Source organism: Amblyomma maculatum, chromosome 1 (assembly GCF_055883805.1).
Source record: "Amblyomma maculatum isolate TAMU_Amacu chromosome 1, ASM5588380v1, whole genome shotgun sequence".
Taxonomy (NCBI): domain Eukaryota; kingdom Metazoa; phylum Arthropoda; class Arachnida; order Ixodida; family Ixodidae; genus Amblyomma; species Amblyomma maculatum.
Genome location: NC_139344.1, coordinates 242,882,977 through 242,910,896, shown reverse-complemented (window position 1 = coordinate 242,910,896; position 27,920 = coordinate 242,882,977). Strand labels below are relative to the sequence as shown.

The window sequence follows — 27,920 nt, the reverse complement described above, 5'->3', positions numbered from 1 at the left end:
CGAAGCAAAGAAAGCTCGGCAAGGTAAGGAACACGCAGAAAAAGAACAGGGATGAGAGAAAGGGAAAGCGAAGTCGAGGTCGGCGAAACGAGTGCGCGCGTGCTCGTTACCAAGTGCGAGGCTTCTTTCCAAACGCGAATTCACACAAATAAGATGAATTGGAGAACGCAATTCGAAGAATTCGAGAACATCGCGTGGACGACCTTGACAAGAACGGTGTAGGGACTCTCCGGCTCGGGGGAGAGTTTCGGAAGTGAGAGTGCGGAAAAAGAAATCCATAGAGGCGCGGCGCTTAGTGAATATCGAGGGGCGGCTGTTTCCGCGTTTACTTCTGGGCTCGTTTTTTTGTTTCCGCCTCTAGGTGGAACGGGCGGTGGCTGTAACTTTTTGGCGTTCGCGGGTGGCTGAAAAGAATCGCTGACGTCACAGCAGGGGGCGCCGGAAGGGTGGACTGCTCCGATCGATGGCACCTGTCCCCCCCGGGCCAGCAACAGTTGGTCGGGCCGACCGTGGTGTGGCGCCCCGAGCCTTGGCCGCGCGCCCCCGGACCGTCTTCAACCGAGCCCGCCAGGAGCGAGACGCGCGCACTTCGAGTTCGCATTCGGCCGCCGCCGCACGTGAAGCACGCCGTCTCTCGCGTGCCGCCGCATCGCTCGGGACTCCTCCGACTGACACTGCTTGGCAAGTCCCCGACCGGCCGCGTAGCGGTGTGCGCGCGTCGCAGAGAAAGGTTATTTCCAGTGTTTCGGGAGAAAAAACAGAACCGCGGTGCACACGTGCACCTTGGAGACCGTCCAGGCGCGAGCTGCAAGTCACTTCTCGTCGCGAGCGCGCGAGGTGACGCCTCTTTCGCGTAGAGCGCATCTGTGAATGACTATCGCGCTCACGTGACGCTGCGCATCATCGGCGAGAGCGCGCGGCGGCCCTCACTCGCGAACCTCCGTGCAACGTAAAGCGTCCGGCGTATCTGCAGCTGGCGTGGGACTCTCCCAGGTCGCCACACTCGGCAGCGAGCGCAACCTGTTGGTGCCTGTCACGCGGTGGGACCCCAGTGGGACTGTGGCTCGCGGGCGCTGCGGCATGCGACAAGCGCTTCGCCCATCCGAGCGCCCATCGTGCTGAAAAGCGAGGCTTCTGACTTCTGGCTATGTCGCTCAACAAGGATCCGCGTCATTTCAAGAAGTGTAAGAGCGCCACTTTTCGAGTCGACGGGCTGTCCTACACCATAGGTGAGCGCCTTCCCAAGCTGCATGCCTGCCTCTGCGCGCCGACTGTCGCGCCGGTGGCTCGCTGATGGATTGCCCCTCGAGGTTGATGGCACCGGTAGACTGCACCCAAACTTCCGGCAAATCATCCAAAGGCAGGCAAAACGCTGGACGCCGAGTTACCGAGATGCAAATCTTGATGCGAGTCACCGCGTGGAATTTGTTTCGCGGCTGTTATTTTCACTCGCTGTGCTGTCAAAACAAACAAAATGAGTGGGGGTACGGCACACAAACGTTGGTAACGTCGACTCTGCATGCAGCCTTCCTTGCACGACTGCTTCCTGTTCGGACGCCTCTGTGGCTTGCTTACATAGAATGCATTATCATTGCGCATCGTGCAGAGTTAACAGAACAGTCAGATCATCAAGGATCACGAGCAGTTTTCTGCTGCATTCAAAGGAAGAGTAAGGGACGAGACACACCAGGAGGTTAACAGCCACTGAGTGCAGAATCAAGGAATCAATAAATGTCTGCTGATTTGCGTAGTTTTCCACAAAATGGAAATAAACTTTGGTCATAACAGCGCCTCCAGCCTATAGCCAGCTGCTATTTCATTTCTGTGCAAAACGGGGAATTCTTGAAAGAGAATTAATCCACGTATATGATAGGGCGAGATTGAACGTTTTTTGACGGACGACGACTCGAGCGCAAAAAATGTCCAAGCTGGCTCTATCAAATGAATTGAACACTCCGGTGTGCAGTGTGGTTCAGTCGTAGTTATGCACTGTGAGTATTGTTCTTCAGGTGGAATGACTGTGGTTAAAAGAGTTCGTGAGTAATGGACACTACTATGGCGAAGATGTGCTTCTTTCATTCATTCTTTCTTTCTTGCATGCTCAAAATCCAACTAGAAGAGGCAATCAGTTGGAATTCCAGCAATCTGATAATAGCTACGGAGAGGCGCTTTTTCCACTACTGTCCTGCTACCGAAGAACATTTGTGTATTAGAAGCACTCTGAATAGGAGATCTTAATATAACTTCTATCTGGTAATAAGCAGTGCCTAGAAGTCCATGGCGACCCTTTTAAGAGAACATGCTACTGCACTGATTGTCTGTTTAGTATGTCACTCGGGTTCAAACTTGCGTTCGCAAGAAAAAGAAATACTCATCAAGAACATTAAAACAAAAAACGAATGCAGAAATTTCCTTACTGCTCAACACAAAGTAGACATTTTGGCGTGCCCAAGATGCGTCTCAGCGTCAGGACGTTGTTATCTGTCTTCTATCCTGCCTGGCAGATAATGCTTTATAGCGCCATTAGATTGTGGCCGGCTTAGGGTGTCAACATAGCAACATTATTAGCTCATTAACTTTACTTATTAACCGCAGCAGCGTTGGTGACAGTGCATTCATGGTGCCATATAGGCAGCACTGCTGAGACTTGCTACCGAAACACCGGCAGTTTTCACTGAGAAGGGTTGGAGACAACACTTCTTTCAATTTTGGAGACGGCGCTGCTTTTTTCCTCGTGTGTTCAAAGGCGCCCAAGAATTAATTAGTGAATTTATGTTTAGTTGAGGAAATGGTGCCTGCGATGATGAGTGCATTTATAAAAGGGGAATGCTGTTTGTCTCTCATTCCTTTTTTGATGTATCCACTGGATTTACTCTGGACGGAATGCACTAATCAAGAGAGAGAAAGAGGTAACGTTAAAACCTTTATGCGTTCATGAGTACCGCTGAGCTTAGCGAAGCTGCTTGATCACATCCCTGCGTGGAAGTTAGGGATTAGCTCGTGCCTTATAAAACGGCCCACGCTGATGCCGAGCGTGCGCAAGAGCCCCATGTTGCCTGAATTTGGATGAAGTTCGCTCCGCACTGCAGCTCCTAAATCCTCTTGCGAATCGGTGCATTTCGCTGTCCCTGGCTTCCAGCCGTCCGCGTGCTAGACAGTTGCGAGAGCGGGGTCCTTTTCTGAATAAATGTACTCCAGAGGCTATACTTTCTAAATGTTACCCTTTTTACTTCTTTCTTTTCACTCTCTTTGCAATTAGCTCCGTCTTTAATGCCGATACCAGTGTGTGACAGCGCGTTTGGTGGCTGATAGCCGTGACGTCGCAGGCAGTCGGTGGTCATAGCAAAGGTGCAAAAAGAGTGTATACACCATGAGAAAAATTGTTACAAAATGCATTCTTAAGATGGTACAATTTTAATCCGATTTGTTTTCTTTTCGCCTGTCGCCACTGCTTAAAGCATGTAACATAGCCGAAAGGGAAAAAAGTATTCGTTAAATTTTATCGCCTTTAGTTTAGGTTCAATTTTTTTTTTTTTTTAATCCACTTCCTGTCCGGGCCCTCATTTCCTCAGGACCTCAACAGTTTCGTGAGTTGTTCGCTGTGGGAGGCTCCAAAACAGAACGGAACACGTGAGGCTTTTCCGCTATGTCGTTCTGTGTTGCAAATTAGCCCTCTTTACACCGCTGTGACTTCTATGCACTACCGCTTATTCTTCACTCTGCCATTCCCTCTTCGTTTCCACATCGTGGGCTTCTGAGTCGCTTAACCATTGAGTGCAGAGTTTTCACCTCTGCGTTTTTCATAACTCGATTAAGGCTCTACAATCTAAATGAAACCCTAATGCATGCAGCAAGTGCACGGGAAAAACTCGTCTCACGAAGATTAAGCCAGCAGACGCTTCAGCGACAATAGGTTTTGCGATTACAGGGCAATGGACAGTGACTCGTAGCTATGGGGAAACGAAGGAAACGGCAAAGCTATCTGTTTGGCTGGGCGTTTCGGCCCTGTAAAGGAAAAGAATGTAACAAAATGCGCGCGCAAGAAATTTCATGTGGGGAGAGCGCTAGCTCACTTTAAGAGTTTTGAAGTGTCCAGGAAGTGTCAACAGCAGTATCATTTCACTCAGTCACCTGATGTAGTTTCATTGGAATAAGCCTCTTGAGGTTCCAGACGCGCTTAGCACGTATTAATTTTAGGGAAACTAAACGTGTATTGTTATAAAATAAACGTTTCTTGGAGAAAGCGAAAGCACTTTTTTTTTTTCAAGCCCCGCTGTCGAAGTGTCTTGCAAGAATTATCTCGTCTTCGTACCGAAGGCAAGTTGTAGTTGAGAATTGTCTGGGATTATTATAAGCAGCGGATTATTTGCGCCATAAAACCCCATATAACTAATTATAAGCAGCCCAACTCAGATCGCGTTCAAATTTTCTAACGGTGTAGCTTTTTCCGTTAAATGTGTATGTGCACAAAGGTAGGTATAAACATATATAGATGCTGCCTAAAGCAAATGGAAGGCAATATTAGTTAAAAAAATTAATTCCATCTTCATCATTTCATTGTTACTTTCCGGATTACACGGTGCACCACTAAATCCCGACCATTACTCTTTGGATGCAAACTGGATTTTTCGGAGAGAGTCACTTTCCTTTTACGTTTTACAGCACTTGTATGCACTTTATTTTGCTACGTAGTCTCCTCCCTTTTCAACGCATTTGGTCCATCGGGCCGCAGCCTAGCATTCTGCATCCAAGAAGGTTTTCAGTTGGTCGCGATGACGAATTTCAGCCCCTTTCACGCCTCCCGACCAGAGAAATGGCAGCACTGCTCATTGTTCCTTCTTGATGCAGACTGCTAGCGGAGAGAACAGCTGGCTGGCTCATGAAGCTATCGAGATCAAATTACGATTGCATGACCACAAGCGTACCAACTCGCCCCACGCTCGAGGAGACGATAGTATATGGCAGCCTTTTGCTCACGCATGCGTCTGAGACGGCGCGTTGCACAGCAGTGCGAGAGGTGATACAAATATGGCTTCACGACCAACCGAAATATTTCTTGAAAGGAACACGCAAGCTTGTGGCCCTATGGACCAAGATCATTTAAAAGGGGGAGTCTATGCGAAGAAATGATGCGTGCATGTACTGCATAAACTGCGCAACTAAAAGTGTATGACTTTTTAATCACCCTCGCAGAGATTTGATTTGAAAATTTATCTCAGCATTTTTTTTTTTAATTTCGAACGTGTACTAATATTTAACAACGCGGATATATCTGAACGACAGCGATCTGAGAGCACGCTTTCCAAATTCGCAGGGATTTTTTTCATGATCTTGAGTACTGAAATTCGGTGTTTGTAAGTACAGCTTAGTGCGCATACATATTGCACGCTTCTTTTTGTTCACGACTGCGAGATGAGCGTCTGGTTTCTGTCTTTTTTTTACATTTTTTTTTGTTTCTATTCGGTGCCTTTAGCTCTGCAGTCCTGGTATCTAAGCAATGCTTCGTACAGGTACAGGAAAAATGGTTAAACGTTTATCATTTAACGAGCGTACGCACTTTGCTAAGACATCGTAGCACTCAAAAGAAAACTGCATCGTTGCCAACACGCACAATAAGACGTAATAAAAGCTGATATTCTGAAATCAGGTTCGAACTTCACCGAGAAGTGGCGACCAAAACAAATTTCTTTTTGTGCAGGTCCTGTCTCAGGGCCAAGTCGACGTTCAGTTATAGTTCGTGCGCTACTGGTTAACAAATTCATTAGTTAAGGCTTCATCGACAGCTATTACTCATGGCCGTACAACAAATGGAAAGAAAAGTTGATAAGTATTTATATATAGGAAGTACAGTCATATAGATGAGCACACGTGGAAATATTTGTCTTCGAGTTAACAATTTGCGTGTTATTCGCAAAGAAGGCATAAAAATGTGACGGCGGAACGGAAATCAGGCGCAGACGACGCATGGATTAGCTCGCTAGCACAAAAAAAAACAAAAAAAAAAACAGTAACGCGCGCGAGAACTGTATGCAGATTAGGTACGATCGCAAGGAACAGACAGTCACAAACTAAAGCGTTCGCGCCTCGTTTGACTTATTGTTCTAACGACATGCGCTGCAAGTACGACAGAATAATGTTCTGCCTGCTGTCAGCGCTGGCAATGAAGTTAAGGCACTCTGCACTTGCTAACTTCAGTCGAGCATTTTTGTTGCTGTAACGGCAGGTAAAGTAGAAAAAGTTTCTTGCTGCGTTTTTGTGCGCCCATTTTTGATGAACGGAAGGAGCGAAGGCAGCTATAGACCCCTTTCATAAATGTTAAGTCAGCTTCACCTCTATGCAGCATTCCCCTCTAATGGAGGAACAGCAATGTATTGAAACGTTATATTATGGCCATAATTCATATCATTTATGCATCGGAACATATTCGTATAATTGCTCTATTACCACTACATGCATCTGTGTAGAAGCAACATGCGATTTCAGGTCTATATCGCCGTTTTTCTGGCGGCCAGTGACGCCATGTTTGGGGAAAGAAGCATCGTGGGAAAGCCTACTTAACAATTTTTGCAAGGGGTCCATTGCGCGCCTAAGCCTATACACATCAAGCGCGCATTTTCAAAGAGGTGGTCGGCTTGACATCTGTTTGCGGCTGTGGGCATGGGACCTCGTCTCTTGTCATAACGCTACGGGACCATGAGGATAGCCAGGGTTGCTTTCCACTTTATTCTAGCTCCCTCCAAATTAGAGAGCTATAGAAAGCCCACATCATGCAGCTAGAGCACAAACAGCGCCTGTAGGTGTGCACAAGGGTGCATCAGACTTCCACTGGACGACCTGCTGTAACCGGTTTCGACAATGTCGTGCCGTAACTTCCAGCTTCAGAGTCTGCATGGCTGTGCCTACACCGCAATCGTGGCCCAGGACTGCTGACTTATCTTTTCGACATGCTGGAAAGCACGCGTATGCAGATGCAAGAAAGCATAACCGTGATGAACGTAATTTTGGAGAGCAATTTTTTTACGAGTGCATGCACACATTTCCGAGCGGAATTCCTAGAGTCGTTTAGCGTGCCTTCCGCTTTCTACCTTTCAGACGAATAGCTTCGCGTTCTTTATGTAGCGCCGTCGTCAACATCATCAAAGGTTTATCGGCTGCTGGAGCATCTTCAAGGAAGCTCGGAGCCTCGGAAATTACACTTTGCAATGTTAATTCAGGCATAAAAAATTTACTGTTCTCTCTAAAAAATGTCGCTGACGCTTTCGAATCATCCTTTCTTCTTTTTTTTTTTTTTCCTCCGACTAAACTACAGCTCGTTAACGAAGCTACAAAACCGCCCGAGAAACAAACAGAAGGAAAGGTGCGCAACCCTTCGTACTCATGCGTACAATGACATTTACGATGCGCGAGCAGGGGGTCGCTGAAGCAGGTAGGAAGGCCGCGCGTTTCTTCTTGTTTCTTTTTTTTTTTTTTTTTTTATTAAGCCTGTTTTCGCGGCTGCATCAGCTTGCCTTCAACGCAAGGTGCGGCGAGTGCTGAAAGGTGACGGCAGACAAGGTGGCGGCAGCTGTGCGGACACAGCATCTTGCGAGCCGAGCGCTTCGTGCAGTGAAGCAAAGCCGCGAACTACTTCTGCGACAAGCGCCTGCTACTTATACTTGACACAGTCAGGAAGTTGCTTCTTGGCGCTGGTTTCTCCGCTAACTATGAGATCTAGAGCATAATGAGGATTATTTTGCGGGCGCAGCGCTCAATCGCCGTTTCGTGCTACCAACTGCACCAAGGAGCCAAGCATTTAATCAGCTTTATGACTGGAACTAGCGATCATCCGTTCGCTTCTAGGTATTTGTGACCTTACTGTTTGCCGCCTGCGAACGAAGCGAGCCAGGGCTACCGCGTGGTCGGGTGGCCAATTCGTGGTGGCCAACCACTGGCCTGGTATAAAAGATCAAAACGTATACGTGCATGCAAATTCCACAATTTATCGCATCGTGTTTATTGTTTAGAACACAATATCGCAGAAACTTTGATTTGGATTTCTGACAATTAGTTTGCCTCCAGTTACTGAACAGCGGCGCTGTAACCATATGTACACTCATGTGATTATGCAGTTGTCCATAAAAGAGAAGTACTTGTGCAACGATTGAGGTTTTGGAGTATCGTTTCTTTCGCTGCGCTTTTTTCTACGAATACGTTTTTATATTTTAAGCAGTTCATGCGCGTTACAGAAAATAAGTAACCGATTACTATCGTAGTTACTCCGTGTAAAATGCAACTGATTAATGGGGGTTAAATACAGCCCCTGAAAAATAGCTGAGCAGTTAAAGAAAGGTGACCGATTACTTTCGCATTAATTTTCATGTATCTTTTATGGTCACAAATTAGTGTGGATTGCTTCATACTTTCAAAAGTAGTTGTTTTTCGAAATTGTGGATAATTCTGCTACGTTTCGTCGTCAAGAGGTCAGCAGCTATACTGAACACTTCGCCACTGAATGCGCCAGCAGTAATTGTAAATAATGAACACCTTCCACACCAGCTCGTGCACAAAGCCCTCTAATATAAGTGCTCGTTTCAGCAGAATCCCTCCATTGCGCGTCCTGTTAACATATATCAGCGTCTTCGTGCTCTGTTTGAAAGCTGTTAAGTTGGGTGTAGTTGGCAGACATGGCAGTAATGGAATTACCGTAATGAAAATACTGTAACTGAACGCAATTTTTGGTAAATAATGTGATGAATACTTTTCTGGTCTAGTAATTTAGTAATGTAATCACTTACTTCAAGGTAGTAATTTAACAACAAAGTTAATTAATGCCTATCAAAATTGCTTTTACTAAAATACACAACTCCTTTTTACATAAGCGAAGCTACGTACGTAGGTGTTCAGAACCGCGTACGCGACGACGTAAAAGCAGGAACGGCGCGCGACAATCCAGACCAGCGCAAATGATCGGCAAGAAGAGAAACAATTGAGTAGAACTACTGTGCGTCCGAGACTGCCGATGTCCTGTGCAGTCGGGTCACCTACTGTGGGTGTCCTATGAGTAGTCACCACCATTCCCCACGCACTAAGACGGGGAAGGGGGGGGGGGGGGGGGGGGGCGTTGAGGGGCCGTCGAAGGGGCAGATGGCGCAGTGCGGAGTTCAATACTAATCAGTAACTAATTTTTTAGAAAAGTAATGAGTAATGCAATTTAACTCCTTTTCAAAAGCAATTTTGCCATGTATGATAGCGGAATATAAGTTGCAGTTTCATCTGACAGTGCAGAGGTCCGGTGTACGCGCGATATTTCATGGGATTGGAACTGCACCGTATAGAAGGAGGCGGTGACCCGGTCGTGGCCTAAACATGACCACATGCAGCACTTCTCTGCTGCCGGTCCATTGCAGGTCAGTCACGAAGGGAACTTCACTGCCAGCAGCAGTATACTTGCCGCCAATTTGAGGTTCGCCGTGTGCAGAGTTGGTTGCATGATTTTTTGAATAAATCAGATTCATGTTTCTCCCTCGCGAAAAAATGCAGAAAGCGGAGTTGCAGAAAAAGCTAAAATCCATGGTTTTGACGGAAGCCCCTCATGGCAGAAATCTTCGAGCGCCGGCCAATAGAACAAGGCCCCCGCAGAGGGGTCGAAACGTCATTCTTTAGAAGCATCGGTCGGCGCTCGAAGATGCCCGCCATTCAGAAAAAGCGGTGCGACACATCTTGACGAAGCCGCTGTCCCCTTTCAATTGACAGCGGCTAAGAGGCACAATAGTAGGCACAGTGCAATATAAGATATAGCGGTTAACAAAAAAAAAAAAAAAAAAAAAACGGAAGGGTGAACTGGAGTTTCTTCGCTTCAGTGCTGCGAGCAAAGTTACAAAGGTGCACAACAATATAACATTACACACATTCAGTATATAGAGACACATTGTAAGGGTTCTTGTGGTCGGTAGCATACAAAGACTATTAGATGAGCTGAATAGGTCAAAATTATTTTATTCGTAGAGCAGTGAAGGAAAGGCATAATTCAAACGTTCCCTGCCTCCGCATAGAACCTCCGCATGTCTTTTAGTGTAAATTAATTCCGGAGTGTACATTTAGCCAAGGTTGCTTAGGTATTTGGTATTTCTACGAGGTTTATTCTGACGCCCAAGCGGTATTTGCACAAATTTTGTATTTTTATTACAAGTAATCGATTGCAATAAGTAACTTGCAATATCGATAAGAGAAAGAACTGCTTGAATTAATCGAAACATTATCGTTTGAAAAATCCAATCGATTAAATATAAAATTGTAGAAAATGCAATTAATTTCAAATAATCAATTACCAGTAAGGCATAGTACGTACGAGTTTGGTTTTGTGACACCTGCTGCTCGTCGGCGCTAGTAGTGTGATTCCTGGGTAAGTTTGTAGATCCTCACATGTATAAAATTGCAGAAAATGCAATTAATTTCAAATAATCAATTACCAGTAACGCATAGTACGTACGAGTTTGGTTTTGTGACACCTGGTGCTCGTCGGCGCTAGTAGTGTGATTCCTGTGCAAGTTTGTAGAACCTCACATGTATAAAATTGCAGAAAATGCTATTAATTTCAAATAATCAATTACCAGTAACGCATTGTACGTACGAGTTTGGTTTTGTGACACCTGCTGCTCGTCGGCGCTAGTAGTGTGATTCCTGTGCAAGTTTGTAGAACCTCGCATGCCTTCAGTGTTGACGTCAGGCGCACACAACAGCCCAGCTAGCAATATGGTGGCGCCTAGGAGGCCCTCGTTGCAAAGGTCTATAGGACGGCGTAAGTCGTAGCGTGATGGAAACAACGTAGCTACCTGTTTTTCGAGAAGACCTACAACTTTTGCTTTGACACTTTTTCTTTCAAGCCAATAATTACTAAAATAGCTAATTAGTCTTCACTAATTAACCTTAGGGAACGAAAAAATACTGAAGGTTAGCATAGGCGACTCTGAACAGCTCTGAATTGGTTTCACTGAGCTAGGGCTAACCGTATTGTTAAAATAGCCAATTGTTTTTACTAATTAATGAACCTTGGCGAACACATATACTTAAGATTAGCAATTACTTTTGCAGTTATTAATGACCTAATTATTTTATTTTTAATTTACTAAATGTTGACTTTAGGCCATAAATGTAAATTGGAAAGCTGGACAGCACCTTCAGAAACCTCCATTCAATTAATTGCAATAAAGACAGCGTCACGTGTATTTTTTTTTTTTCAGGCTCAAAAGAAAGCCCGCGAAATACAAATAAAATCACGTGACTAGCTCATTTCAGCGCCACGTTTGTAGTGCTCTCAGTCGTGATTTAAGCGAACGAAATCAGCTGCGACGTTGACTCGACAGTCCCGTTGCAGCGGCTCGCTGACATGGCGATGGTTGCAGTGACCTCGCCGCAATCGTTGCTAGTTGCACCGTCACGTGCGCCGGCAGGCTGACGCGGGCGGAGAGACCAGGCTGATTTCGTTCACGCAAACCGTGACTGAGAGCACCACAGTCGTGGCGGCCGAATGCGCTAGTCACATGATTTTTTTTTTTATTGCGAAAGCAATACTGCTCTAGGTTTCGAGTCTTCAGCGTAGCGCGGCCGGTAGCCGCGTCTTATCCACGTGACGCTGTGACGTCACACCCCACGTGGGCTGGCAGGAGCTGCTAACTTGGGTCTCTCGTTTCACATGGAACGGTTTCCTATGTCAGAATCAGCCTGCTAGAACCCTGGTATTCACGTTACCCCTATAGACCACTATGGCACGTTCATGCGGCTTGGTTAAAGCGGGGCTTTATATGTGGGCTGAGGAAGAAGAAAAATAAAAAGAACGCTCGGTCACCCGCAGCTAATGCTTTCGCTCAATATTTGGTTCAGCAGCGCTGAGCCCTTTTTATTTTTTTTTTTTGTATTTTGCGAGCTTTCTTTTGAGCCTGGTAAAGAAGATACACGCGACGTTTCTTTATTGCAATTAACGGAATGAGGGTTTCTGAAGATGCTCTCCAACTTTTGAATTCACATTTATTGTCTAAGGTACATATTTAGTAACTTAGAAAAATTTACTTTATTAGCTCATTAATAATTGCAAAACACGAAATGGCCTGTGGTGTGCAAGACGGCTGGCAGTTATATGCAACTGGTTTCCCTGGCCTACCTCTAATATATATATATATATATTTTTTTAAAGAAAATTGAGGCTCGTTATGATACAATTAAAGGAGCCAACAGTTTATGAGTCCAAGGTAAACTTAGGGGATATATTTCCTTTTTTATACTTTTAGGGCCCACCATCGGTGCGTTGCTTTTCCTTCCGCTTTGCATTTAATATTTTTTTCTCTCTAAACCATCACATGTCTAGTTCTTGTCAATATCAATTTCAAGAGACAAAAAAAAATATCGTCTATAGTTTACCTTGGACTCAACGACTATTGGCTCCTTTAATTACATATAGGCTGGCAAATGAAAGTAAATTATAGTCAGATTAATTTAAATCTCTACCACCTACTAACCGCAACAGGTGGCAATACTCTGAGACATTATAGTATTACAGATGACGCTGTACATTCCAGAGTAGAGAGCGGGACTATGTGGCTGAACGAATCCTTTAACAGCTTTCGCTGCAACAAATTAATAGGAGCCACACGGTGGCGATAACGCAGTTTGGAGCAAATGGTTTCCTTAGCCGTTGATGCTGCGGCATACGGCACTTATACTACAGTCTACGCTGAGTGACTAAATAAACGAGTGCAAGTGGGGCTTAATAAATGCATTGAGAAAAGGAGTACCCTTATAGTTCCTCAGAAGTGCCCACGCGTCGAGACTGCTTTTAACGACTGTTTCTAAGAATTGCGCGCGTCGATGAACTACGTTCGTGTACTTGATCAACATCTCTTCTTGTTTTCTGTGAGGGATGCTGGCTCTTGCTAATTCTTTGCGGCCTTTATTTTTAATTTTTTGCGTCACCTTCTCTCGTTCCTTGCGAATTCTGGCATGACAGCTAGCTGTCCATCGTTGGGCGCAGCGTTTCATGCTTTGTTTATGTGAGCGGCGAATGCGCTGAACGGCGAAGTTCTCAGCAGACAGTTCGGTTCCTGCTGCCTTTTGACTCAAGAAAAATTTCCTCCAGCGAGGGGCAGGCTTGTGGCCACATGCGGCCTGTCAGAATATTTTATTCGACCGCTGAATGCCTCAGCATTTTCGATTCTCGAAAGCTGATGGGATCTTTATGTTTTTCTGCGTTCCTCTGGGTGCAGCGGCTAGCTCGCGGACGCTTCCGTGACATTTAAAGGCCGCAGATTCTGTAAATATTAACTTCTGGAGCTTTGTAGTTGCGTTGCTGATTCAAATTCAGCAACTGTTGCTTATATTTGTACAATACTTCAACCCTTTCATTTTTTTTTTTTTTCTCCCGTCGCAATAGACACAGACCGTGTCGACTGCAATGTTTTCAATGGTTATGTTCAGCGATGTCATCGGCTTGACGGGAGAACGGCTGCGGCTGCCTTGATGCGAACTTCTGACAGACCAGCCTGGAGGCTTTCGGCTGACGCGTCAGTGGTCATAAGATCGCCGCCGCAAAAGGTTGCAAGCTGTGCTTTCGTTTTGACGCCTAAAGTGCACCGAGAGCGGCAACAGCAGGGGCAACGTTAGCATAACACCTCCCTGTGCAGCTTCCTCAAGGAATTTTCCTCCCTGGACCTTCTCCCGTCAGCGCCTGCGTACTGAGTACGTAATTTCTACGTCAATATGAACCAGGAACAAGGAGGGATTCGCTACGTATATGCCGAGGAAGGCGACTGAACTTCGGAAACCGTGCCGCTAGGCTTTCCTATTATGTCGTCCTAAGGAGAGTTGTTTGCGCACGTGGAGCTTTTCGTTTCAGAGTTGCACCGTAAACATGTCGCCGCTGTTCTTTTTTTTTTTTTTTTTATATGTATGCACTTCTTCCCGAGAATGTCCTCATTCGTCGGCACTCCAAGGAGAAGTTATAGGCCTCTATAGATAATGTCTACCACCCTATCTGAAGCAGCTTGTTCCACAAATCCTGTCATGCGGCATGTGCGGCAGAGTCGACGCAGATCGCATCCGTGTCTTCAAGCGGCGCCGCCAAACTGTGTCGTAAAACACGCTGTACTGGCCCTGTACACGCTCGCTGCTCGTCCCGGCTATCGGCGCTGCATGCGGAGTGCGAGTACATGTATACGCGGCCATGGGGTCCCAACAATTTTTCTCGGAATCTTCGTCCCTGGCCTCCGGAAACTCGTTATTTCTTCTGGGCAAACGTGCAGCGCATGCATGCCGACTTGCGTGCGCCGGCGGCACCTGTCATATCTTCCATCTCATCACTTGCCACACATAGACGGGGTTTCAGACGTCGCACGGCACGCTTGCTGTTGCTGCTGCTCTGCGCCGGTAGCGGAAGGAGCGTGATCGCGCGCCGCGGCAGAATTTCGCAGGGTGCTCAGCGCGCTTGCCTCACTAGCTCGGCCGGGCTCCCGTCGTTTTCATTGCAAACATACGCCGTCGCGCTAACGCACCACCTTTGTTTGTGCGGGGCTCGCAGAGGCTCTGCTTTCGCAAGCACCGCACCGTGTAGGCGCGCGTCGAGTCCTTGCTCACTCTTTGGTGCTGAATGGTGTACTACATACGCGGAAGCTTGGGCACTTAGGCGCCTCTATTCTTTGCTCACAGTGCTGGTGATCGCGTGACCGTGGTCTTGTAGGGTAGAATGCTGGGCGCGGTCTTGCTCCTCTCGTTCGCCATGTAGCATTCAGGCCCAGTTCATGGTCGATGCGATTGTTCTGCGGAGGAGCAAATAGCAGCCTCGCTTATTCAGGAACCTTAGAGGTCACGCATTTACTACGCTGCAAGAAGTGGGGAAAAAAAGAAACGGAATGTCGACAGAAATCACTAAACACGACTATAACGAGTAGTAGGCACGCTCAAAGCGACGACTGTCCCTTATTTTTGCCGCGTTGTCTCGGTCGTTTCTACTGCGGAGCACCATGTTCTCTACAGACTGACTTGTTCAGAGAGTTCAGAGTCTTGCTGACAACTGTCTGGACGGCCAGATAACTTAACCTCAGTACTCCTCGTTGGTGATGGCCAAATTGCGTTATGTATGTGCTTTTTTCGCTGTCGCGCCAAAATGCATAATTTAATGCGATAGTATACGCGGTTCAGCTTGGTATTACATTTCACCTGTGAGGCACATCAGTCCTCCACGGTCAGCTTCAAATGCATGGCACAGCTGGCTCTTTATGTATCTACACAATTATAATTTGCCACTGAGGCGCATTATTATTTAGCCGAAAATTGTCACTCTAACGGCCGGTTCGACGGTCATCGAAGATGCGCACGTATGTTCGACTTGCTAGCGATACAGGCTTGTGACTTGTATTTGTGAATCCGCCGAAGGAGGGCTCGCAAGGGTTCTGCTTTTCATAAAAACTAAATACAATTAGCGCTCTCAGCATGACCTTCGACCTTTTCTTTGAGGATATCAGTGACGTCAAACTGCCGCGTCCAGTTGTCAGTGGTGTGAAGAAGGCACTGTCAAAATCGTTTGATTTGTTCTGCGAATGCGCCAAGTAATATATATATATATATTTTAATGCATGACCCTGAGCATGACCCTTATATCTACGGGCTCAGCCAGTCCCTGTGCGTATTTTTCATTATATATACACAATAAAAGAGGAAAAAGGTAAGATCGGCTAAACGGTGGCCACAGCCTTCACTATACTGTCTCGCTTGCAGCGACGTTGACTTATGATGAACTAACAAACAGCTTTGTGAGTCTGGCCCCTTACAACCATCAGCGGTATTTCAAAGAGCAACATGTATAATCTTTTGAAGGTTGATGCACTTCGTCTTGTCGTGAGCAAAACAAATGAACGTTTCTTGTGGATGGGTGAACAAATAGCCACAGGCATATACATCCAACTCGGACGGCTGTCCCTCATCAAAAAATGCATAGTTGTAGCTCGCTCACTGTTCTCTCGCGTGTCATTCAATGTCTTGCATTCAATTTCATCCATTTACATTTACACTTCAACAGACTATATTACTAGGACTTCCAAGATAACGATTTAGCGTTTATACGTGACACCTGAAGATTCCCGTGGTGCAGAAAACCCGGTGACATAGTCGTCGGTGGCGGCGTCAACAAAAATCCCAACACTGCACCGTTTAAAGAGGATGTCGTTGAGTGTGCGGCGTAGGGTATTAAATTACGTTTCACATGATCTGTGAAGGTTTGCGGTGAGTGGTAGTCTTCCGTAACAATTTCTCCGTATACATGGAGCCAAAGTTCGCGCGCTGTGGAGAGCGCCCATCCAGTTAGAGTTGCACGAGCGATATTTGCATGAACTCGACAAAAGTATAGTCGCGTCCCCTCTATGAGGGGAAGGGTGAAAACGTAGAGGAAGAGTAGAGGAACGGTCAAGCGCTTTCTTTTCAAAGCTCTCTCTCTCTCTCGAGTGATCAGGTCGACGGAAGTACTATGCTGTCATTATATATGTATATCTATGTCGTGGGATCTTTCGCATAAGGATTAGGAAAGAGGAAACAGTGTCCGTGACTGTGTGGGCAAGTGAAACCGTCGACGGTAATAATTAACGCTATTGCGTCCTTTCCGGCGATGCTTAAGTGCTCCCCCCCCCCCCTCCCACCACAAAAATCGCCAATGCTCTGGAGAACGCAGCGATGTGCTGATTCAATCGTAGTACACCTTATATATACCCCAACTTCAATATCATGTCTGTCAAATATAATGAGCGCATGACCTGAACATAGCGTTAGACATATACACTGAACGTTGGGCTATTTTCTTTGCTATTATTTTATATATTATATTATATTATATTATATTATATTATATTATATTATATTATATTATATTATATTATATTATATTATATTATATTATATTATATTATATTATATTATATTATATTATATTATATTATATATTAAACAATTTTAAGTGTCAACTTCTTAATAATATAGGCTTTAGGGTTCAAGTCGATGGCGGAAAGCTCTAAGAAATCTTTGACAAGTCCTCATATCCACCACTCTTTAGAAACGATCCCTCGATATGAGGAAGCCTTAACCACCTTAAAACATGCCACGGCAATATTACGACGGTGCACACTAAATCTTTTATCTAGATTCGAAAAATCTTGCAACACAGCTGCGTGCTTTGTTCTTTTTCTTTTTTTTTTGTTCTTTTAACCAGCATCAATTTGACCGGTCTCTCGCGTAAATAATTAGTGCCCGCGGCGTGTCGTACCCAACACTCTACACCCAATCTGGCTGTGCGAGCATGGGCGCAACCGCTAATGACGGGGTGTTACGAAAATTACCGTTAACTGGGAAGTTTATTCTTGAATAATGGTTGCCTTCAAGTTCACGCATCAGATTTTGCGTAAATACGTTATTAAAAAGTTATTCAGCTTGGTCACACTGCTAAAATTCTCTCCAGCTTGAACTAATATGTGGTCGACCGGATAATAAGGTTTCGAAAACAGGGCTTGCTCAACTTCCATGAGTTACATTAAAGACAAAGGAAAGATGAATGAATATGCACAGGCAGAGGCATACTTTTCAAACCATTCAAGTCACAGGGTCAGTTATATATTCCCGGAAGGCAAGATGACTAACCTCCTGCCGTCGAGAACACGAGGTGTGGCCCTGTAGAGAGGAAGAAAAGCAGGAGCCGCAGCCAGCATTTTAGTACGCCCAGTAACAAAAAAGAAAAAAAAATGTAGGCTTGCCACCTAGCTACGAGAAACAAAGGGCCTGTTTGAAGCGGTGTCACAGGGTTGAGACTACTACAGGGTTCTGGTGCTTTTTCGTCTTGGCTGCCTCATACGACAGACGTGCCAACGCTCAATGAAAAGCTACCCTCGTCACATTGTGCAATCTTTCAAAAGCTTCTGCAGCTGTTATGCGTTTTGCTATTTGCGCATTGCAAGCAGATGAATAATAATTAAAAAAAAAAGTCCAGCAGTTCAGGTTTACATTGTACGGTGGAAAGTGTCGAAAATATGACGATGCTATAACACGAGAAATAATTACTTTTCATTCTGTCCAATAATAAAGCTTCGGGATGCAACCCCTACTTTTCTTACCTTGGAGAACCAACTTGGGAGCTTGCAGCCGGATACATTAGGTGCACAAAACAGGATTATGGCATTTCTGATTACGTTACCTCCTAGGAATCTTCAAATATCCGGACTTGCCTAAAAATTCTGTTATGATTTGTTCTAGACCACTTTATACACGCGACTCCTTGTTCTGCAAGTAATCGCGATTTCGGGGGAACGAAGCAGTTGGGGCTTGTTCCATTGTGCAATGCTGCGAAACTTCTACCCTGGCTGTGTTTTGATTGGCTCTTCTCAGACGCTTTACCTCTGCCAGGCTGCTTTTTTGCAGCCTTTTCTCTGCAACATTTAACTGCGCATTGTTTTTTCATTTTTTTTCTGCGGAATGCTCAAACTGAGTACCTGCATGGACCTACCGATTATTTTCCAATTAATCGAACCAGCTATGAAGGTCAACATACGCGTACCAATAGGTGCACGACGGGGTTGAATAATTTTACAACGCTATCGCGGTGGCTCAGTCGTTAGGACTCTCGACTACTGTGCCGGGGGCCCGGGTTGAAACCAGGCTGCGGCGGCTGCGTTTCGATGGAGGCGAAGCGCAGGTGTCGAAATTATCCGGAAGGAACCACCCACTACGTCATCCCTCACAGCCTCAGTTGCTTCAGGACGTTAAACATTATAATCGAAACCAAACCCTTGACCAAATCGAATTCTTTAACGCAGCAAAGCTGAACGGCGTATAGCTATTGGAACACGTGTGACAAGAAACAAACAGGGAAATTCGCAGTAAAATGGGCAGTCAAATAAGGAGGTTTGCCTCGAGGATCTTTTATTTCTTGGCTGTTAAGAGAAAATTTCCTCGTCGCACACAATTTCCTCGCGCTTGTACTTTGTAACGCTTCGTTTCCCCCATCGTCCTTTGCCCTGCAGCGGTGTTATACAACCACTGCAGACGCTGCACTGGATCACAGCGGCCGTTCCCCAGCAGCTGCGCAGACTTTCTTTGCGCTCCCGTGCGAACAATGTTCCCTTGTGCCAGGGGCCCTCGCGAGCTCTCTTGAGCGCTTTGTGGCGGCCGCTTTGTGGCGGCGACAGCAGCGGCGGCATTTCATGCTCACTCCTCCAGTCTCTGTGGTGCCAGTGGAGAATAGAGGAGGGAACAAGGACTCTGCTCGGAGCCTTTCAACGTTTAGCAATGCTGTCTTTTCTGCGTTTGAGATTATTTCCTGTCGACTGACATTAGGAAGCCTACGAAAAGGGCCTAAGGGGGCCGTCATGTGATAAAATGAACTGAGAATGGGACTGCACTCCAAATTCGCTTCATAATAGACAGCACTGTATCGCATCGCATTTCCATGGCCAAAGCGTTCTGTGTGTGTGCAAAGATACCCGGAAGACTGGGGACGGCCGTCACATTCAACGTAATTTTAGCTCGTTCAGTGCGCTTTGACGAGGTTCTGAATCGAATATGCTTCAATAACGTAGGAATCTGTGGCATGATCGCGCGTAGGAATGTAGGCGCAGGAAATTCAAGGTAAATTTGGTATGATTGTTGACGGATTCCGGGACACGGCAGCTGCATCATGACTGGCGTGGCGCATTTAAGACGAATGAATTGGATGTGTGTGCCTCCTTCTGGTCTAGCGTTCTGTCCTGTTCTCTGCTGGTTGTTTCGTCACTAAAACGTGAACCAACTCACCCCGCAACTTACGCATCGAAATGCTAACAGTAACTGCAAGAATAGTCTGCCGTAAGAATTGTAACCATGAGCGTATCGCTTAAAAGGCGACGGGGTGAATCCGGCAAAATGTGTCTGCCAGGAACTACAGTTTCGCTGATAACTGAACCCACAATAACCTTTCCTTTTTCCTCGATGTTCGGGAAATACTCATACACACAGTGAAAGAGCACTGAACAAGGGTGGAGGAGTTGCGAAGCCTCAGTTCGCAGGTCGAGCCAACGTTTCGGCAAGTGGACTTGTCTTGCTCTCGTCAGAGCGATCATCACTGGCCGGGGTTTAAATACGCTTTTGCTTCTGATGAAAAAAAGCTGGGGATGGGGAGAGTGGGTGAGTGTGGAGTGTGGAGAAGGGATTCCAACGTTCCTTTAGAGATATTTATTCCTGCTGACTCCAGTGTTCTAAATTTATGGATTAGATATGCCTCTCTGTATTTTCTGTCCCTTGCAGATTTAAAGCCTGACTGGAGAATATATAATTTAATTTCTTTGAACTTATGGTATCTCTGATTGAAATGCTGGGAAACTGCTTTCGGGAGGTTTTTGCCTGTGGGTGTCTGCCCGATGGCCATTAAGCCTTATGTTCATTGGTTGCCCTGTCTCTCCGATGTACTGTTTATGACATAAGGAGCATTCTTGAAGATAGACAACCGTTTGAAGATGTGCAAGTAAAGCCTGATTTTACATGAAAAGTGAAATCACTTGCATTACTTTTAACCGTGGGGTCTTTGTGTATATGATTGCACATTTTACATTTAGGTCGAGAGCAAGGATATGACTGCGTTGGAAGCTTGTTGTCAAGTTTAGAATGTACTAGAATATCCGTGAGGTTTGTGTTACGTTTGTATGTTACCCTTGGTGCCTCCGGGAATATTTTCTTCAGGCGTTCATTACACGTTAGCATGGACTAATGAACTCTCGAAGTAATGAATTAACGTTAATACGTCACAAGGACGTTCGAACCTTTTTATATTCCATGATCTACGCATACATTTTTGTAATGCACCCCTTGCAAAAATCGTTAAGTAGGCTTTCCCACGCTGCTTCTTTCCCGAAACATGGCGTCACTGGCCGCCAGAAAAACGGCGATATAGACCTGAAATCGCATGTTGCTTCTACACAGATGCATGTAGTGGTAACAGAGCAATTATGCGAATATGTTCCGATGCATAAATGATATGAATTATGGCCATAATATAATGTTTTAATACATTGCTGTTCCTCCATTAGAGGGGAATGCAGCATAGAGGTGAAGCTGACTTAACATTTACGAAAGGGGTCTATTCCCACGGCGAGTGAAAAATTACTGCAGATAGCTCTTTCAGATTTCAGCGCCAAATTTATCGAAGCGGCCGTATGTAAATGGGTACTTTTTGGTCGCAACTGTGTCGACAGTACTGGGACTTGTCATAAGCACCCAGAAAACCAGAGGAATTTTGCAGCCAAAGTTGCACTTGATGCCGCCACTCTCCCTTCCATGATTCTCCACGTAGCCTACCGCATGAGACCTTTCGGTTGAACGTTCGGTACTGCGGGATAACCTGTAGCCTTTTATTCTTTTTGTGCCTAGCTGTTCTTTGCGAATTCAGTGTGCATATGCTGGCGTGAAACGGCATACTTTGTAGAGTCTGGGTCAAATGGTATTGCAAATAACATTTGGAAGGCAGCTTCGCTGACCGGGGGAGGGGTAGTAGTTGGAAGAGCAAGCAGGGCGTTTATCACTTCGGCCACAAGTGCGCGATATCAAATAACCGATCCATCAGCGCCACAGAGGAACCGGCAGCGACTCTCTTTCTGGGCTTGATGCCTTAAAGGTCCTTGCTTCTTTTTTGTCCGTTTTTGCGGTCGCACTTTATGTTCGGTTGTTCCACGTAGTTGCCGCACTGTTTCGACAGCGGCGACAGATGAAATGCCCACTGCAGGGTTGAAGTTTGTCGCTGTTTATCTCTTCTTGATGGAGGCGCAGAACAATTATTCTTTTCTGTGTACACTCACTTTGAAATGTATGAAAAGCTGAGCTTTTGTTAGCTGCTGCTGCTGCTGACATATTGGATCTGGTAGCCAGAAACAATACTCTCACTTAAGAGTCGTGTTTGCGTGCAAATGTTCTCTGAAGGCAGCCTATAGGCCAGCGTTTTCTTTGACCTTCACGCACCTATACGCTTGACAGTAAAAACAAGATAGAAAGAAAATGCAGCTTTTGCTTCGTACAATTTGTTACATCGAATTTTTTTTTTTTGATAGCCAGCTTGCAGTCAATCGCAAGTAATTAAAAAAAAAAACGAAAAGGGGGGGCCTCTGGATTTAAGGTGACACTAACGCCACGGGCGAAGTGGTGCGCACATTCTTTATTGCAAAGTCCGGCCATTCGAGTCCAGCGGCAGTGTAAATGGATGAGAGCGCGGCCGAGTTTCGCCTGTAGCCCTTGGTATACATGTCGTCTGGCCGCCGCTATCCTGAATCAAGGCTGGCGCTCGGCTTCGCTTTTCTTCCGAAGCCGCCATGCTTTTGAAGCTGTGAGAGCTTTGAAAGCGAGGTTTGGGCCGGCAGTGAAATAATTCGAAACGACAGAAAGCATGGGCACCAGGCCATTTCTCGTCCTCTTTCTTCTTTCAAACTCACTTCTAGCCTTATCCGCAGCAAAGAGCGCACGCCGCTGCATTTAGTCGGGCCCTGATCGGACACGTCGCATGGCAGGAGCTTTGCTTTTGTCTTGGAGTCATACCCGTCTCCTTTTTGAGTTATTTTTGAGAATTACCGTTACGTAATTACCTCCGGACATTGTTTCTTGGAAGGACGATCAATGTTTCATACGTTGAATGTGAATGCTCGCCTAAGCACCGCTGTTCGGTGCAGGTAACGAAAGTGTACACTACTTCGATTAACCTGCTTCTTCGTGCGAATCAACACGCAGCGGCCACTGCATGTTGTATAGCACGCAGGCTAATATCAGGACTTGGGCCGGGTTGCTTCGAATGTCGTCATTCGTTACTAGCCTGATTTAGTTCACTCAATAGCAAATATATCTCCCATTGTGATTTTCAATCAGCGGCGTCTTGTGCTGGCCGCAGCCGCCCTGCACGTTAATCTCTACGCTGCCCTTCACTCAGGTCCTAGAGTGATTGCACGATTCACTTTGGGCTAAATTCACTCAGCCAGTATAACCAGCATGTTCTATATATAGCTATCCATTATAGCAATCAGTTCCGGGCGTCATAAGCCCCTTGCAGTCCTTTGTTTCCGTATTTTAATTTTCCATGCAGTGTGAAAGATGCGGAGGAAGTCTCATTCCGGGAAGAACTTGCAAAACGCGCTAATGAACTGCGTGCGAGCGCGTGGGGAAGACAACGGCATGGATAGTAGAAGGCTGAAATGCGTGTGGAAGTATTAATGACACGTGCGACGGTGATCCGGTAGATTGGGCGAGCATAAGAGTGAATAGAGGCTACTATGAGGCTGGACATGCAGAGCTCAAAACTATCCGCATTAATGTCTGGCGTGGAGCCGTTATTCGAACGACTGAAACAAATGTAAAAGCCTACGCACCAAAATATTTTCTCAACTGTGGCCCCCATCTGCGTGCACACTGCCTCAGCGAAGCACAGCGCGGCTGCATACGCACTCATTATTAAACTCATTACAAAGTCAGACTGGACGCGGAGTGAGTTTACGCATACTTTACGACGGTTAGCGAGCGTGAAGCAGACATCCGTTGTTTTGTGAGACGAGCGCTGACCTCGAGTGTTTTCCAGAGCCTGTATTTGTGATACGGCCGTTCGCCTCATGCTTCTCAAGATATTTTCGGTGGCGGCCGTCGGCTCCTCGCGAAAGGGCACAGGACTTAACACGGAGCCAACCGCGCAGCAGCCTATGGCCGTGACCACGAAAGCTCGTCACCTCAGCGCGCACGTGTCACAAAATCAATAGACACTTTTCTCGTGTGAGGATGACGTGCGTGTCGAAGATACATCTTCTTCCTCCCTTCCTTAACCGCACGCAGCAGGCATTAAACCTCTAGCCGGACCGCGCGATCCAATCGATCGCGGCGTCGGGACGTCGCGCTGTTGCTCATCAAGCTATAGGCATTTTCCTCATCGTGCGACGGGCACATCGATCATTTGGCGCTGTTGTGTAGCGAAAACTGTTTGCACAAGGTGGACGCTGATCGTCGCTTTGCTTAGCGAATTCTGATTGCTCAGGTATGGGCGACGCGGCTCGAGCCTGACGCTCATCGCGCCGTCTTTGCCTGTCACGTTGTTTCCTTCTATAGGCTGGCACCTGTTGCGAGTGACAGGCATAATTTTTCAGTCCGCGTTGGAGTTAACCCTAACTGGCGTTCAATGGCGAACGTTGGACGTAGATCGTGACGTTCTTCTTTATATTTTGCACATTTTATTACTGAATTTACATAGACAGCTCGACTTTCCAAAGGTATTAGCCGCTTCACGGTAATAAATACTGAATACGGTCACATGCTTATGTATTAGCTTTATATGATGGTAAGCAAACACAGTGTCTTCAACATCTGCCTTACTTAAAGCTGGGTGTAAATTTATGGGATGGCAGTGTGACTGTATATGACACTAGACTCGCGCTGAATATGACCCGGTATACCTCAGTGCTGCTCGCGCTGTGCGCAAATTGTATTCCTTCCAAGCGCATCATACCACTCCAAATTGGAATAGGCCGACATACCATGTTTTGAGCAGTTTTTACAAGAACGAGCACGTGTACACGCAAGACTTACTTGCTTCTCGAGGCTGCGTTCCTACCAGGTGAACTATACTCACTTCACGATAGTTTCGGTGATACCTACCCGGCGCTGACACAGCTAGGCATGACAATACGACTGAGCAGAAGAATTCAACAGACTAGCCACAAACGCTGCTCGTAGGGAAAAGTTTTACATTAGCTTTATATGTTACATAATCATATCACAGAATAATGCGATTGAACAAATGTAAACCGCACAAATGGCTAAAAAAAACAACAACAACAACAACAAAAAAAAAAAAAAAAAAAAAAAAAAACAGGTTATTACCCTTGCGCATATAAGACGAACGGTTCATGTCATCCTGCCCCAGAATCCAGGGGAAGTGTTTTAGAGAGTGTTCAAAAAATAAAGCAAAAAAAAAAAGTTCTCTTTAAAAATATACTGATGATCGATATACCTTTGGCGCAACGATCAAAAAGATCTACAGAGGATGTGTTCGCTAACTTTATTTAGAGCTGCTCAATTTCACAAGAACGTTACTGCCCACAGGTACTCAAACATTAATGCGCGTTCCTTTCCGAGACTGCGCCTTTAGAGTGCATTCATTTCTTTTGTTACTTCCTAGCAAGAAAGTAAGAAAGCATGTTACCATGGAACCGACATAAAACTTGCAAAATGAAACGATCATTCTGCTTCCTGCAACTGCCTTTCAGTTGAATGTTTTACAGGCGCACACATGTAGGCATCCAGTGCGAGCATCTGTGCTATATACTTGCTCCTTCTCAACGAAATGTATTGATCTTCGCGCCATTATTTTTTGGTCGTTTCCAATTCTAAGATGAAAAAGCCCAGCTCAAAGTCGGGCTTCTCAAGTGCCGTTGGCGTTCAAATGCTCTGTAATTTTGGTTTTCTAGATTTTGCCGCAAAATCCTTCCAAATGGTGCACACGCTCGGCGTTATCCGACTTGCTCAAGTAAACGTTGTTCTCTTGCATCGCATCATGGTTGTGCTTGCCGGGGGATCGGCTTCGACGCTAACGTAGATGCAAGGGGGACGCGTTCGTTTGGAACTGTTTGCTGAGAGCAAGCGCGCTGTTCGCGCCGCGTTGTTCCTTTGTGCTGTCAGCCGCCATTTGAAGCTTTCCACGGAAGACTGAGGCCGTCAAAAGCGTTCCCTCTCGTCCTTGGCTGTTGGCTTATGATGGAGCTGCACTGGGTTAGTAGTTTTAGGGTTTTGGTTCCCTCCCTCACACGCGTTGAACAAGCGGGCCTTCCTAACTCTGCTTCCCGTGCCAAATGCCCCGCGAGAGCGTTTAGTCGAGCTAGGATACTCGACACTGGCAGGTGACCTTAACAACAATATATACAGTGACACACTGGTCGTTTCTAAGCACCTCTTGCCAGCCCATGAGACGTTTACGGCTGGTCATAATTTTAATCTTTTGAGTTCTTCTACTGAGAGCCTTAGCTTTGCTTAAAGAGAGCAAACATAAACCTTGTAATCATCTCGGAGTGCGTATAGGTAAAGCTAAACAATCACTATACAGTTTATCGCGTACTTACTGTATATGCTTATCACACGCTTGCAAGCATTATCCCTTCATGTGGCTCATCATTGCACAACTTCTCTAAATGCACAAGATGTATAGCCCCCCCCCCCCCCCCCCCCCCCCCACACACACACACACCCCTTGGTGAAATTGGGCCATGGTGAGCGGCGACCTCTATTACCCCGTTAAGTATAGTCACGCCAGTAAGCGAAATCAGCTTTTTATTGTTTGGTTGTAAGAAACAAGCCACAAGCATCAAAATTATTTAGCCTGTAATTTAGTCTTGACTAGTTCCTTCGGTAGCAAGAACACTGTAACAACGGCCTACTTTATTATCGCTATCTCGAAGGAAATTATGTGGCGATAGTGAACGTGGCCGGTGCTTCCTCGCAGTCTTATGTTGTATCCGGCTAAAGCTGTGCAGGTGGGTAATGCAGGGAAAAAAGCGTGCCCAGATTATGCCATACATCGGAGGTCATTTCGCGCGCAACAGCGTTCCGTAGTAAAAACTGCGCCGCGTTCCGGCGTGTATAAGAACCTTCCCCGGTTCATACAGTTTAAAGGCAAGGCAGCTGGCAGATGGCGGAAATGTCCACCGCCGGGTGATGAGAATGCTCGCATCTGTGAGAGAACGAGAGAAAAGCGATGGCTTCTCATCGACGTTGCGGCCCACGGGGGCAAGAAATCCGTGTCCAGGTTGGCAAGGCGCGTTGCAGCACGGTCCGGTCGCAGCCAGTGAACAGCCATCACTGCGGCGCGGCTATCCGTACGTGGCTCCCACTTCCGCGCGGTAGTGGACGGCGGGTACGGGCTGAGGCGTCGTCTGCCATCGATCTCCGGTACGAGAGTGCCTCTTCAGCTTTCCCCACTTCCTGTGAATTTTGAAGAGCTTCTTCTTTTCCTCGATGGTCCACATCAATTTAAATTTTTGTTCTTTCGACTTCGAAAGCTCGTCCTGTAATGATAAAAGGAAAAAAAAAAAAAGGCAGCGCAGCTTAGATTGTTATTGATTGGTTTTCGTTATTTATTTTGAAGAAGAAAAAGGCATTTTATTTACGAATACCAAGGTTACTTTCTTTGTAAATGAAACCTCTGAAAAAAAAAAAGGAAAAAAAAAAACTCGCTCCAGTCTATTGCTTTTTTTTTTTTTGGTCGTGCGCGAAACATGTTGTTTTTACTGTATCCTTTGTGTGAGACGCCTAACCAAGGGCGAAAAAGTTTACCGCGTTCGCTTTTGATAGAAAGCTTGAAATTCAGCGAGGGCTAGCGTACGCGTTAGTTTTTTTTTTTTTTTTTTTTTAATTTTCCAGTTTCTGTCCCTTTCTTCAATTCTTCCTTCACGGTACAGTATATATGGCAGTATCCCGAGCGCGTGCCCCCTGCATTCGACCAGCCACGTGTTAGGCCGCAGTAGCTCGAAGCAGCTCTATGCCCCTTCTAACCAGAGCAATGAAGACCGATGGGCTGTCGGTGGCGGCAGATGGGAAAAACCTGACCGGCTATGTTGAATGCAATTCACTTTGCGCAGTTTAATGCGCTTTATAGGCAATACTTACAAAGAGCTACATCTTTTTTTTTTTTTTATAATGCACTGAACCTTAAGGTATGGGTAAAGTTACGTTCCTTCATGTCGCAAATTGGATGTCTTTTTATTCTTACATCTATGGCGCGTTTATAGTGCGACGTCACTGTGAAGCAAGCTTGACCACTTGGCCTGGTCACGTGGGTTCACAAATCTGTGACGCACACGCTGCTGCATCAGCATCTCCTCTCGCACTCAGGTGCTGCTTGAGCACAGGCGAACAATTAGCCAAGGCGAAAACTGACT

General features: G+C 46.0%; 1 protein-coding gene across 2 annotated transcripts in view; it reads left to right on the top strand.

Moving 5' to 3' along the window:
- Window positions 1-877: 877 nt before the first annotated feature.
- LOC146206079 (dual specificity calcium/calmodulin-dependent 3',5'-cyclic nucleotide phosphodiesterase 1A-like) overlaps window positions 878-27,920 on the top strand; it is a 563,618-nt gene continuing 536,575 nt past the window's right edge. The window contains exon 1 of one of the 2 annotated variants that reach the window (XM_084590730.1): window positions 878-1,229. In XM_084590730.1, coding sequence (XP_084446856.1) covers window positions 1,148-1,229 — 82 coding nt within the window. In that variant the 5' untranslated portion in view covers window positions 878-1,147. Of the gene's footprint in view, window positions 1,230-13,570; window positions 13,708-27,920 lie in introns of those variants that run through there. The other variant, XM_084590731.1, reaches the window with a different exon arrangement.